We start from the raw sequence: 13,123 nt of genomic DNA on the forward strand, positions 1-13,123 counted from the left end.
AGAGGGACGCTGATCATCAAGGAGCTGAATGATACTGTCAGTGCCTGCTCCTGTCCCACTTCTGCTGCTCATCTCTGCCTCCTTTGCTTCCCCATCAATTCCTCTCCCTGCCCTGCAGGATTCCCAGTGCACTTGCAGTGGGTTTCTCCCAGAAGTCTGAATTATCTGTGTGTGTGTGTCTCCTTTCCTCTGGCTCCTTCCTGCCACAGAAGATGTAGGTTCTCTGTTGGGTGCCTGTGCTCGTCCCAGCATGTCCTGCAGCTCACCACTCCGCCATGTATCCAGAGCAGGCATCATGGGACAATTTATTGCTCTACTTAAGCACATAAGAATGGATATATTTTTTAAAGTTTGTAAACTGGTCAAATTTGGCAAGGACAAATTGCTGTAGGAACAGCAACACAAATACCTTTCATCAACTGCTTCACCTGCCAAATTTAAGTGTCCCTAGTTCAAAGATGGGTTATCTGAGAATGAAAAATAAAAAAGCCCTAGAGTTCTCTAGCAGGCACACCAAAAATTATAATAATATAGCTTTGTTCTCAGAAACTGTAGAATTATTTTAGTTAAAAATTAACAAAGGATGAATTGCAAAAAATAAATCCAGTGTGTAGCAAACACCAGTCTGGAAAAATTTTAAATCCAGAAAAATTTTTGAAAACCTGCAAAACATTGATAATATACTCTCTGTGTAATTCACTTTATAACATGGGATACTAGTAATCTGACCTGTAATATCTTCTATGACCTTAATTAACTGTTCTTTAACTTTTCATGACATTCTAACTTTCATTCCTGCTTTCTGTAGCCTTCCTGTGCTTTGGACATGTTCCCATTTTAAAATTTATGTATGAGTTGCTTTGGGGGAATTTAGCAGGGGTATTTTAAAATTATTAAGAGCTCCTAACTAATTTTGGCCCCCAGGTCACCACTTAAAACTTTTTTTGATCTTTGGCTCATTCTGGCAAGATTGATGGCTTGGTTTTACTTGCTTTCCAGGGAATTTCTGACACATTTGCCAACAATCCATTATAATATCAGCACTTGTACTTCTAGATTTTTGGATTGCTATGGTCCCATATTTCTAGGTATAGCTGAATTGGCTGACCTGAGCATGAACCACTGTTTCTGTGTTGTACAGCCCAATTCAGCTCCTACTCACACAAGTCCTCCTGGTGATGGTCTGAGTATTACTTGCTCCATCAAGGATTACTCACACAAGTAAGGCTTGCCAGGCTTAGCCCTTAACTAGTAAAACAACAGTAATAAAGAAAATGGGGTTATGCTTTAATAGATGATGTTTATTTTTTTTTAAATCTAGAAGTTTTTTAAAATCTGTAAGTTCAGGCACAAGACCTTTAATGAAACTGAGAACCAATGAGACTAACAAGGCCATGTACTTAGCCATGAATTATCCATTTCATTTCTAATGCTTGCACCAGCACTTGTTGAAAACAGCACCAAGATCTATACATCCAGTTGAACTGGAATACAAATACCAGTCAGTTTTCATTACTGGGTGTACTTTCAAAGGTATTAACCTTCTTTTCAGCTATGCTGGCAATACATAGAATCAGCTTAGCAGGCAACTCGCTCTCTAATGAATTGTCATTTGGGACTGAACCTTCCCCTCTGCAGGACATGTGTTAATGTCATGTTCCTGTGCAGGACTTGGGATAACTTCTGCACAATGTAGTAAAAGGTGTCTTATGGCAAGAAGGAAAGAGCCCATCAATTATGAAAAAGTTTGCAGCAGAAGAATGCTTTTTTTTTTCTTTTCTGACCCCTTTCAGACATCCCTGCCACTGCAGATCTCTGCTTTTGTTACAGCAAATATTGCTTGCAACACTGAAATGTTCTCTTGCACATTATGTACCAGCAGGGAATCTGTCATGACAGTTTAAATCAGCACTGCTTATTTACTGCAAACAATCATAAATTGTTTCCATTTTTCATTTGAATTTTCATTAATTTATAAGAAACTTCTCAATTTGGCCTTAAGCTGAATTTGAAAAAGTGGATCTATTGTCCTCTCTAACCATTTTCTGTAGCCCCAAGTGTTACTTTACTGTGGTTTCTGCATATGGGTCACTAATCTTCTTCCTGTTTGGGAACTGGTTACGAGGCACACTATAATAGACACAGGATACAGAGCTGATAACTTTCTTTAGGGAGTATTAATAACTTACAATTACAGTTCTAAGCATAGTAAAAGTTAATAACATTCCCCAACAAAAACAGTTGTATAGATGAACTGACATTCAATCTAAGCACAACAATCATTGCAAGAAGTGTAAATTAGGATTTGGAGGAAACACTTCGATACTAAATACTCCAAAATCAGACAAGCAACAAGAAAACCAACAATAAAATGCAACTCAAGTTATCACAATTTGTTAAAACAAATTTGAAAAACAAAGCTGTCATAGCAGCCTGCTGGGTTTACAGAGTAACAGTGGCACTCCATGGTGAAAATGTAGAACACAGTATAACTGAAGTGAAAGTGAAACAACTGAATTACTGCAAACACCTTTTTCTTTCCTAAAGTCCTGCTCTTGGTTACAATCAGCTAAGCCAGACTCTGTTTCTACCTTCCCCCTTACTCATTTTAGATTGTAGCCCAATTCTCCAAAGCAGCATTTCTACTTAGTTACTTATACTTAATGGTAATGGGAACTGGCCTAAGTCTAAGCAGTTTAAGAGACCGCAGAGTCCAAATCACAGTCACAGTTAGGCCTTTTCCATTTTCACTACTGAAAAAGTATTTATGTCTGGTACTGTCACATTACCAATAGAATGGCACTGTATATTCTTTTTACCTTTTCTTTTATTCTTATATTCTTACCTTTTCTACCTTGGGATCCAGGTAACCCTTGCAATCCTGGAGGTCCCAAAATTCCAGGTTTCCCTTTTTCTCCAGGTTCTCCTGGCAATCCTTGAGGACCTGTAGCTCCTGAGAGTGAAAGAAACCCCTGTGAATATGTAATCCTATTAAACTGTTGATTTTTTCCCCCATGCTTTGCAGCACACAGCTGTGTTAACAGCAGTACCTGCATGTGTCTGGGGATGCAGGATGAATTGAAGGGTCTTGCTGTCTGAGAGTGAGCAGACAATTGCTGCTATAGGTACAGAAATAATTTTCAGTGCCCCCTTTTGTATGAGCTCTGATTTCTCCAGCCTCCTCACAGAGATGCCTCAATGCCTTCTCCTGTTCCATATATCTTTTGAGCTATTCCATGGCACTATTTTTTGGACTTTTGCATTACCTGGTAATCCAGGTGGCCCTGGATATCCTGGGTCACCCTTAGATCCTGGTCTTCCAGGCTGCCCTTGGATACCCGGTAAACCCTTTTCCCCTGGAAATCCACGAAGTCCTTAAAGGAAAAAAAAAAGGCAATTGCTACAGAATGGCTCAAAATGCACAGGGAGCAGAGCTCCCTCTAACACAACTTAGAGAAAATTAATTTTTAAGTCCAATTTTGTTTCCATCAAACAGAGGTACCTGGCAATCCTGGATCTCCCACAGGCCCTTTCTGACCGTGTGTACCAAGCAGAGGAGTTGGGTCACCTCTCTTGCCTGTTGAGGTACAATGAATTCCATTTTATACAAGCATCCTTTCCATCCACGAAACCAAAGCTGGACACTTTTGTAAGATCAGGAAAGTCATTAATAGGTATAAACAGCTACAGAAGGGGCTGAGAGAACACAAAATAAGAATTGCTCTGTCACACGCAAATTATGACAGTTCACTTTGTTTGCATTTTCTCTTATTTGATTTGACAAATTTTCCATATCTGTACGAATGGATTTGTACATGGTTTTGATGGAATTTTAAAGTTCTATGAAATTTGACAGGAATTTATCTTCTAAATTATCAATACCTATTTTAAAGGAACAAGCTGTTGAAGAATATACTGAAATCAACTTTTGCCTTCAGGTAAGTAAGACTTGTTTTTAATTACATCCATATTTTATGGGAAAACAAGACAGAAGTGAAAATAATTTTCTAGTGGGTCTTCCCCATCTATTCCACATATATCCTAACAATATTGCTCCATTCACAGCATGTCTATATAAACTCATTACCTTTACATCCTTTGGAGCCAGTCAGTCCTGGATATCCAGGGTTTCCTGGTAAGCCAACATCACCCTAATTTTTTTTTAAAAACAAAATAAAAATATTTGACATAGGATATGTGTAGCAGGAATGATCTGCAGGAGCATTTGGTTCTCTTAACAAAACTATATCTTAAGCTCACAAAAAAAAAAATCTCGTCTTTGTTATTCGTCTAACATTGGCCAACAGCAAGGAACTGTAGGTTAGACTTGCTAATAATTTTGAATTTATGCTTTTATAGCTTATTCTCATTCTTGGCTCAAACAGCCTAATTTCCCCACAGATGGCTTGAATAATTTGATTTAAAAGGTACCATAAAATATATATCCAATATTGTTGTATGTTACCCAACATTTACTATAAACATTAACCAGAAATATTGTGATGTCACAATAAAAATGTAAATTTCCCTATTTTTCTTTTTGAATAATGAACTTTATTCAGCAAAGAAATTTAATTAAACAAGCTAAGCAAAAGTACATCTCTTTACCAAGAAAATAACTGTGCCTTTTCCTTTATGTAATTTCACTGTCTACCTACCCAGCATACAAGAAGTGAAGAATTATACCTTCCATGAAATGTTTGTGTGGTTTTGTGTATTTGTTTTTGAGCAACACTGCTTGCCTGGGCTCTGCCTGGGGCAAAGATGACTTGCTTTGTCTTGTCTGTTGCCTTGGTTGCTTCACACAGCAGGATATGAAGAAGCAGCTAGATATTAACTGCATAATGGTGCTGCTGCTATGTTATGATCTCTGTGGTAAGTGGTTTGTCAATCTGTTCTTAAGAATAATGTTAAAAACTTGATTGTGCATCTGTTTTTTGCCCCCCTATTTAGTGTAGTAGAGCCTGGACTTCAACCATGTAGCAAAGCACTACATCAGCCAGGAGAGGTCCTTTCCTAACTCCCACCACAGTTCCTGCTAAAATGTAACCAAAGCACAGAGGTGTTTCATTAGGAATTTACAGCTCCTACTACTCTGGCTGTCTCTTTTCAGAGGAAATATCTAATGGGTGAGTACAGTACAAGCACCCTTCATCATATTTCTTAGAGGCAGGAGATAACTGCAAAGTCCAGGACACTTCACTACCACTCTGTTTACCTGGTCACCTGGTTCTCCTTGAAAACCTGTCATTCCTCGAAGGCCCTTTGGTCCAGGCAAACCCTGTGATCCTGGAAACCCCATCACTCCAGTGTCACCTTGGTCACCTGGTAGTCCTGGAACACCATTCTTTCCTGGAAATCCTCGTGTGCCTCTGAAACCAGTATTGCCTTTTTCACCTGAAGTTGATTGCAGAAAAAGATAATGACCAATCAAGTCAAGCCAGTGTTTGATATTGGTTTTCAATATGGCAATGCTTTCGCTCATGGTGTATTGCCTTAGTGACAACACAAAGAAACTAAACATCCAGTTTAGGAACCTGCAAACATGGCTGGCTGTTACTGCAGCCCTGAGCCCACACTGTGAAAAGCACCAGTGGTTTATGTCAGAGGAATGTGTGTGTATGCAGGGCTTTCATGAACTCACCTGTGTCACCTCTCAGTCCGTGCTCCCCAGGAAACCCTGGGTCCCCCCTCTGGCCCTTCTCCAGGCGGAGGTTAACGCAGCCGCTGTCTCCTGGAGGCCCCCTCTCACCTTGGAAGTAACATTTGCAATGTAAATACATCCCCACAAGTGACATGTCCTGAAAATCACCACCACTGAGTGGTGACTTTCCTAATAGAGAAAGCCTTCAAATACTAATATGGTTCTCGGTTTTCTCAGCAGGCTCACTGCTGACAGAATTTGCAATCCTTCCCTTGATTTTTTGTTTATTCATTCATAACCCAGGTGATATTAAATCAGAAGAATATGGAAAGATTGTGAAATTATGAAAGACAGCAATTTTGAGCTGCCTGTGATTGCATCTTGCAGATGGTTACTCTCTTTCCTATAAAAAATTAAACAGATTTTTAACACAGTAGTAACAAAACTAAACATAGCGACAATATAACTACAGAGTAAAGTGGATTTTTACAAACCTTTCATTCCCATATCTCCACATTCTCCACTAGGCCCAGGTAGACCCATTTTTCCTTCTTCACCTTTTACACCAAAGATTCCCATTGGGCCTTGTATTCCTGGGAGTCCTGGGAATCCCTGGGGTCCTTGAATGCCTTTGCTTCCTGGAAATATGAAATGCTTTATTTACATGTCAAGTCTGCTTATATTGCTACTGTCATATTCTGAGGAATAGTATAAAGCAAAACCAGGATGTTTAGAAGGACTTCTTAGGAAATCAGCAGAACTAGAGAACCATTAGTTGGACCATGTCTTCATGCCAAGGTCAAACTTCTCTTGAAACTCTGATTCTACTGAGGCAAATTGCCTCCTCCTACCTGCAGTCAGCCCCTGAAGATTTAGGCTGACCTTACTCCTAAAGCAGTTATCCCCAACACACCACCAGATCTTGCATGTGGCTGCTGGATTATGGGGGCTTTGTTCTGCTCCCTGTGGCTGCCCTCCAGTTCTGGAGGCTGGCACCCAGAGAACAGTTGGGCTTGCCATTAAGGACTGAGGCAAAGAAGGCATTAAGTACCTCAGCCTTCTCCTCATCCTTTGTCACTGTTTTGCCCCTCCCATCCATCCAATAAAGGATGGAGATTCTCCTTATTCCTCCTTTTGCTGCTGATGTATTTATAGAAATATTTTTATTGTCTTTTACAGCAATAGCCAGATTGAGTTGTGGTTGCATTTTGGGCCTCTTGATTTTCTCCCCCCATAACCCTGCTACACCCTTATCCTCCTGAGTTGCCTGTCCCTTCTTCCAAACTTCAAACACTCTCTTTTTTTCTGAGTTCAGCTAAAGCCTGTTCAGCCCAGCTGCTCATCTTCCTCACTGTCTTGTCTTTCAGCACATGGGATGGCCTGTTCCCATGCCTTAAAAATTTCCTTCTTGAAGAATGTTCAAGCTTCCTGGGCTCATTTGTCCCTCAGGACTGCCACCCAAGGGATTCTGTTAACCCTAAACATATTCCTCTTATTATTGCATATTACAACCTATTACAAATAGTCAGGAAATAATATATAGAAATATGTCAGTGTTGTAAAACAACTGAAGCACCAGGATGCACCAAGATGCATCAAACTATATTCATCCTTTGTTTTTATCATATGAGAAAGAACAAAGGACGTTTCTATGGTTATTGACTCTACCCTGCTGCAGTCTTATCCTTGAAGTTGGAAAGGGAGGTGGGTGCAAAGAACTTGCTAACCTTAACATCAGTAAAAAGGGCTCCCTCTACAAGAGAACTTATAGGAGAGGTGGTCTGCAGGATATGTAACATACCTGTTTCTCCTGGGAAGCCAACAGGCCCTCTATTTCCTGGAAGTCCTGGGGTACCTCGTGAGCCAGGAGGACCTGGGAGACCTTGTGAGCCCAGAGAGCCTTTGAGGCCTTTGATTCCATGGGGCCCAGCCAGGCCCCTGTCTCCCCTCTGACCTTTAAAGCCTGGTAAGCCTGAGAAAGAGAACTTTAATCCATGTATGTAAAGGCAGGCAAAAGTTACACAGTTGCATATAAAAAGTAGAAAGTGATAGATTTGGTATAAATTTGAAAATCATCAAACATGGCAAAATAAGTTGAAACCTTTTTTTTACTATGTTGGAGTTCTTGCCCTGCTTATATTTTTCAATTGGAATGTTTGTTTTCTTGTATTTCTTTAGTGACAGTCAATAGAAGAGCACTGTGAAAAATCTCTACTAATATGTAAATACTTTTGATAGATGTCTCTCCTAGCTCTTCATAAATAACACTTCTATTGAAGAATTATGAAGATAAAAGCATCACAGCAGTGACAGGAGCTGAGTTAAGTTACTCAGGACAACAGACATGAGAAGGGAAGCTGGGATACACCTGAGATGCACAGTCTACATTCCCTGAGTTTAAAGAGGTGTGCAAAACATAATGTACACCCCCAGTAATGAGCAGCTCCCATGGCAATATTTGTCATGGCAGCCACAAAAATCATGTGATGAAACCTAGCAGAAAATATGTGCAAAGTTTAGGGCTGTGAGGCAGCCTGCTGGCTGTTGTGTACCTTGAGGTCCTGGCAGGCCCATGACACCTCTGAGTCCAGGTGGTCCTGGTAAGCCTGGGACACATGGTGAGCCAGGGAAGCCCGGGCAGCCTGGTGCTCCTACATCACCTTCTGGGCCTCTAAAGCCTTTGGCACCTGGAAATCCTGGGGTACCAGGTTGTCCTAGGAAAAAAAAAATTGTTAGTTCCATTACTCACTGTTCCTCAAAATTCCTAGTTTTAATTTTGAAATGTACATGTTAGGTTACTATAGTATCTTATTTATCCTCTAGTTTTTGCACAGTTTGTGAAAAGTGATGCTTTTCTGCAATTTAAAATTGGCTGTTGTGGAGAACTTCTTTCTTTAAGGAACAAATACAAATTCAACCCTCATCTATAGGTATAGAAGAGTGTTTCTGATGTATAGGAGCAGCTCACTGGCCTGCACCAGGTGCACAGCACTGGCTCAGTTCTGTAGGTGCTCCCTGCACTGAAGGATGGGTGTATCTGCTTAGGGCCAGGCAAAAGGAACATCTGTAAAAGGAAACAGCAATATCCTCTATGGGGTGGGAAGGATGTGGTGCTTTGGAGACATCACTGCAGCAAACAGCAAAATGTAAATGTAAAAACAGGGAGTACTGTTAACAGTCACCATTATGGATCTGAGTGAGAGGCAGTTTTCTCTGAACCAGGAGCACCTTTGCTCAGATTTTGTCCTTTGAACATGTAGAAGTGTTTCACAGAAGCTGGCTCATACCTTGAAGTCCAGGAATGCCTGGATTACCCCTTGCTCCCTGTGCACCAGGGTGTCCTGGCAGTCCCCTGGTGCCTGGGATTCCTGGAGGGCCATATGTGGTGTCACCTGGAAGACCTTTCTGACCATCTGGGCCAGGTGGACCTGGAAGGCCATTTCTGCCATCAATTGTAGATCCTCTTTCACCTTCATCACCAGGATCACCAGCTGTGCCTCGAAAGCCTGTCAATAAGATTTTTAAATTCAAATAGAGCTTATATCAAGAGTTGTTCAGGGTTTTTTGTTTTGGTTCCTCACCCCTCCCAAATGTGGAATGTTGTAGTCCGAATTTAGCCAAATTTAAATTGTCACCTTCCAAAGAAAAATAACATTATAAATTAAATTTCATGTTTCTTATTTATAGCTAATGATACACGAGGAATGAAGGAGGTAATTCCTGTGGGAAGTGACAGGGGTTTTCTTTGGGGCAGCATCTGTCTTGAGTACTGTCACTCTTGTGTGGTTCAGTGCTCTCTGGACACTGAACTATTCATTTCAGTTCAATCCTGCTTTACACTACTCTATCTTTCCTTGCATTAGAACTTGCCCAGCAGCTTTCCCAAATTAGGGAAAGCACAATTCACCTTCTGGCCCAGGGATTCCTGCTCCTGGCCTTCCTTGATTGCCTTTTTGCCCATCAAAGCCATTTGGTCCAGGATGCCCAGGGAGTCCTTTTAAACCTTTTTGTCCTGAAAATCAAAATGAAATACATAAAAAGGCTGTCAGAGCACTAAAATGTGTGATCTAAGGATTTTATCTTTATTCCATGCAAATTCATGTACCTTGAAAACCAGCTGATTTCATCTGCTTCTAACACTTTGGACAAGAGCCACTGCCCAAGTCATAAACAAATGCATGGTTGCTGTTTTTCTAAATGAACACGTTCCCTATTCCATTAACAGCAGACTGCAAATCACTAGTGTTAATTAGGAAAAAAATATTTCCTACAAATTTTCATGTGGTCATGAAACAGTATTAACCTAGTGAATAACAGATGTCAGCTCAAGTTCTTCTACTCTTCTGTGCTATGTCCTGCTTCTGGAATGGTGCAGATGAGCTCAGTACACTCATGTCTGTATAAATTTTTGTTCCCACCCACAACACTGATGTCAGGGAGCTGTGTAACACCATATTACACAGCTTGAAAATCCACTCTCTCCATTTCTTCTAATTTGCTTGGATATTTCAAATGTCTCGGAGCCGATCACAAGCAACACCTTGCCAGTTCCTGGGTGAGTTCTTTGAATTTAAATTGAATAAGTTGAAGAAATTATGATAAGTATTGAGATTTTAGGGCTCAATTGCAAGTTGCCATGAGCATTTTTAGAAATTACAGACTTGCAGCATATCTTTGCCTTGCACATCTCTTTCTCCTGGTATGGAGACGTACATACTCTAGGCCTTACCCAACTCCAGCCATATTTTTCAGACTCTCTCATGCATTTTCATTGAGGCAGGACAGAGTTTGAAGCTGCCTTGATTTAATTATTTCCATGGAGGCTGCCTGCACTCCTTCTGATGGTGCAAATGGCAGCTGTCTGGCCCTTGATTCTATTAGAGACTACATTCCTGTGTATTTGCAGTTTTACATTTTGAAACACGTATCTTGTTGAAAAACTAGAATAGTGTAGCTCTTTTCTTTAATTAGCAACTTAAAATTCCATTTCAGTATAAATCAAAAATTATTCAATAAACATACCTTGAACACCTTTAAAACCTGGGGGACCTGGATTTCCAGGATATGGTGATGTAATGCAGACAGTTTCACCTAAAGCAAGAGGGAGAAGAAACTGGCCTATTTGATTTTAGATTAGTTGGAGTCTGAGCACTTACTGCAATATTTCTGGGGAACTACCCAACCACACGTGCAAACGTGCAGTGACTGTTTATGCACATTGTTATTTCCATATTACTGAAGCCTTGATGGGGAATCTTAAAATATATTTTTCTTGATACTTCCTATCAAACATTGGTGATGTTCCAAATTGCTGTAATACAGTTGTATTTTTTAAAGGCAAAGTTTTTTTACATTGTCATGGCAACTTGTTTTACAGTACTCTCTGTTGCAAGAAAGAAATAATATTTTCTTTTAAATTCTATCTACAGCTATCAGTGTAGATTTTTTTTGCTAGGCATTTTTATAACCAAGAAAACCAGGCCAAGATTTAAGTATAAATTGTGTTTTCCTAAACATTAATATTATTTTCACTCTAAATTAGCAGCACTGTAATATATAATACATATTAAACCATGATGGATGCCACCAAACATTCAAACGCATATTTTGCTATTTCATTCTTAACATAAACATTCAAAATTACCTTTCTGGCCTTTTGGACCAGGTGGCCCAACATTACCCATGTCACCAAAGTCTCCAGGGCTACCTCTGGCTCCTGGAGACCCAGGAAGCCCCAAGCCAGGCAATCCCATCTGGCCTTTTACCCCAGGAGGTCCTGGGAGCCCAGGGAATCCTTTATCACCCGGAATTGCTACTCCAGAATCGCCCTGAAATATAAATTCTCAGTAAGTAATGAGCTAATTTCTCTCCTCTCTTTGATTATGAAAAAGCAGGTTAGAGAATTATCTGAAGAAACACTTTCACAATGGTAAGACTACATGGATGGCATTAGTATTTTTAAATATTCAAAGGCAAAAGGAACAAAAGGGTTTGTGTATTTTTTATTTCCTGACCCTGTAATATTGGCACACAGTATACGCAGAGATTATCATCAGGAATACCAAAATAAACAGTAATACTTACAAGAAATGAATTTTTAAATGCATAAAAAATTTCATAATCTTTCATAAGATAATATGTTAATTGGAATGGAAAAAGTCTGGGGAAGTCAAACATACCTCAGCTCCTTTTTCCCCCGGCAATCCTAGTTCCCCATCTCTGCCATCAAGACCTCTTTGGCCTGGAAATCCTGGAAGCCCAGTAGGTCCTCTTTCACCCTTCAATCCTTAAAATATTTTTTGGGGAAAAAAATATTTGCAGTAATTTTAGGGGGAGGAGGTATTTCTCCTTAAAGAAATGCTTTGTAACTGTTGATCCTATCTCCATGATAATTCCCAGTCCTTGAATTCACATTCCTTAATGAGGCATTTTAGGCTCAGGAAGGCAGTTTGTAGTTGGATACCTGATGGAACAACTTGGTCTCTGTAAAAGAGATGTTCACAGGCACCACAGGAATGTGGCTTTTGTCTGTGCTATACATAGAGTTAAAATATTTCACTATTGAAACATGTCACAGATTTATTCTTGATTTCAGTGAAGTCAGGATATAGCTGTGCCATATGATACAGAATATTTACATCAATATTCCCCAAAGGTTTTTGGTTTTTCCCCCCATGGATTTTCTTGCACCAATACTTATGAGAAAGTAACTTTTGTATCAAGGACAGCAAAACTATTCTAACACAAAGATTCTTTCTGCTGTGTCAAGAAACCTTTAAAATAAAAAATAAATAAATTTTATTTTGCAAATAAAAGCAAATGTTTTCCCCTATTCCAACATCTGTAAAAAAACCCACAGGCATCCAAAGCTAAGCTAACTTTTTATAAACATTAAAAAGGACAATCTTCTGTGAATAACTATTTTAGCCTTTCTAACTAGGATTTGCCATCAGATTGCCGCAGTTTATTGTTCTCTTTTTCTTTTGCCTTTACAAATCATAACCATAACTGTGGAGAGGTTTTGATCTATTTAATTACAAGAATTCCGGTTGTGCAACTGGTAGCATATTGTTTCTCTTCAATGCCTGGTCAAGAGTAATTTTTAGAAATAAGAGAGAAATCTGAATAGTCATTGAGCCTGAAGTTTTCCCAAGAAAGATGTTGGTGGCCTAATATGAGATAACAGCTATGATATTGGTATATGGCAGTTCAGTAGGTGGCTTCTGTTCAATAATATTTCTTCATTATTTCACAGTATTTGTATTCTGCTTAGTCTTTGCTGTACAGACTTCTGGAAGACCCCAATTATCAAATGAATGACACGAAAAGTCATTTGTTTGCATTCATAACATGCTGTTAAAACTGTTTAATGGCTCAACTATAGAGAAAAAAAAAACATAAAACACTGTGTTGATCTTGTGTTTAGCAAGAAGAGATGGTACCAAGAGAGCAGTTTGGATATATATGCCCTCTAGGTTT

General features: G+C 39.5%; 1 protein-coding gene across 1 annotated transcript in view; it reads right to left on the reverse strand.

The window, feature by feature from the left end:
* COL4A4 (collagen type IV alpha 4 chain) overlaps window positions 1–13,123 on the reverse strand; it is a 66,702-nt gene that overhangs the window by 13,979 nt on the left and 39,600 nt on the right. Inside the window, exons 24-37 of the mRNA XM_058812028.1 lie at window positions 11,824–11,930; window positions 11,289–11,472; window positions 10,667–10,735; window positions 9,552–9,656; window positions 8,932–9,150; window positions 8,197–8,358; window positions 7,446–7,616; window positions 6,139–6,282; window positions 5,645–5,752; window positions 5,219–5,397; window positions 4,088–4,151; window positions 3,503–3,577; window positions 3,267–3,374; window positions 2,846–2,953 (exon numbers count right to left, since the gene is read on the reverse strand). Coding sequence (XP_058668011.1) covers window positions 2,846–2,953; window positions 3,267–3,374; window positions 3,503–3,577; window positions 4,088–4,151; window positions 5,219–5,397; window positions 5,645–5,752; window positions 6,139–6,282; window positions 7,446–7,616; window positions 8,197–8,358; window positions 8,932–9,150; window positions 9,552–9,656; window positions 10,667–10,735; window positions 11,289–11,472; window positions 11,824–11,930 — 1,803 coding nt within the window. The remainder of the gene's footprint in view (window positions 1–2,845; window positions 2,954–3,266; window positions 3,375–3,502; window positions 3,578–4,087; window positions 4,152–5,218; window positions 5,398–5,644; window positions 5,753–6,138; window positions 6,283–7,445; window positions 7,617–8,196; window positions 8,359–8,931; window positions 9,151–9,551; window positions 9,657–10,666; window positions 10,736–11,288; window positions 11,473–11,823; window positions 11,931–13,123) is intronic.

Source organism: Ammospiza caudacuta, chromosome 11, assembly GCF_027887145.1.
Source record: "Ammospiza caudacuta isolate bAmmCau1 chromosome 11, bAmmCau1.pri, whole genome shotgun sequence".
NCBI classification, from domain to species: domain Eukaryota; kingdom Metazoa; phylum Chordata; class Aves; order Passeriformes; family Passerellidae; genus Ammospiza; species Ammospiza caudacuta.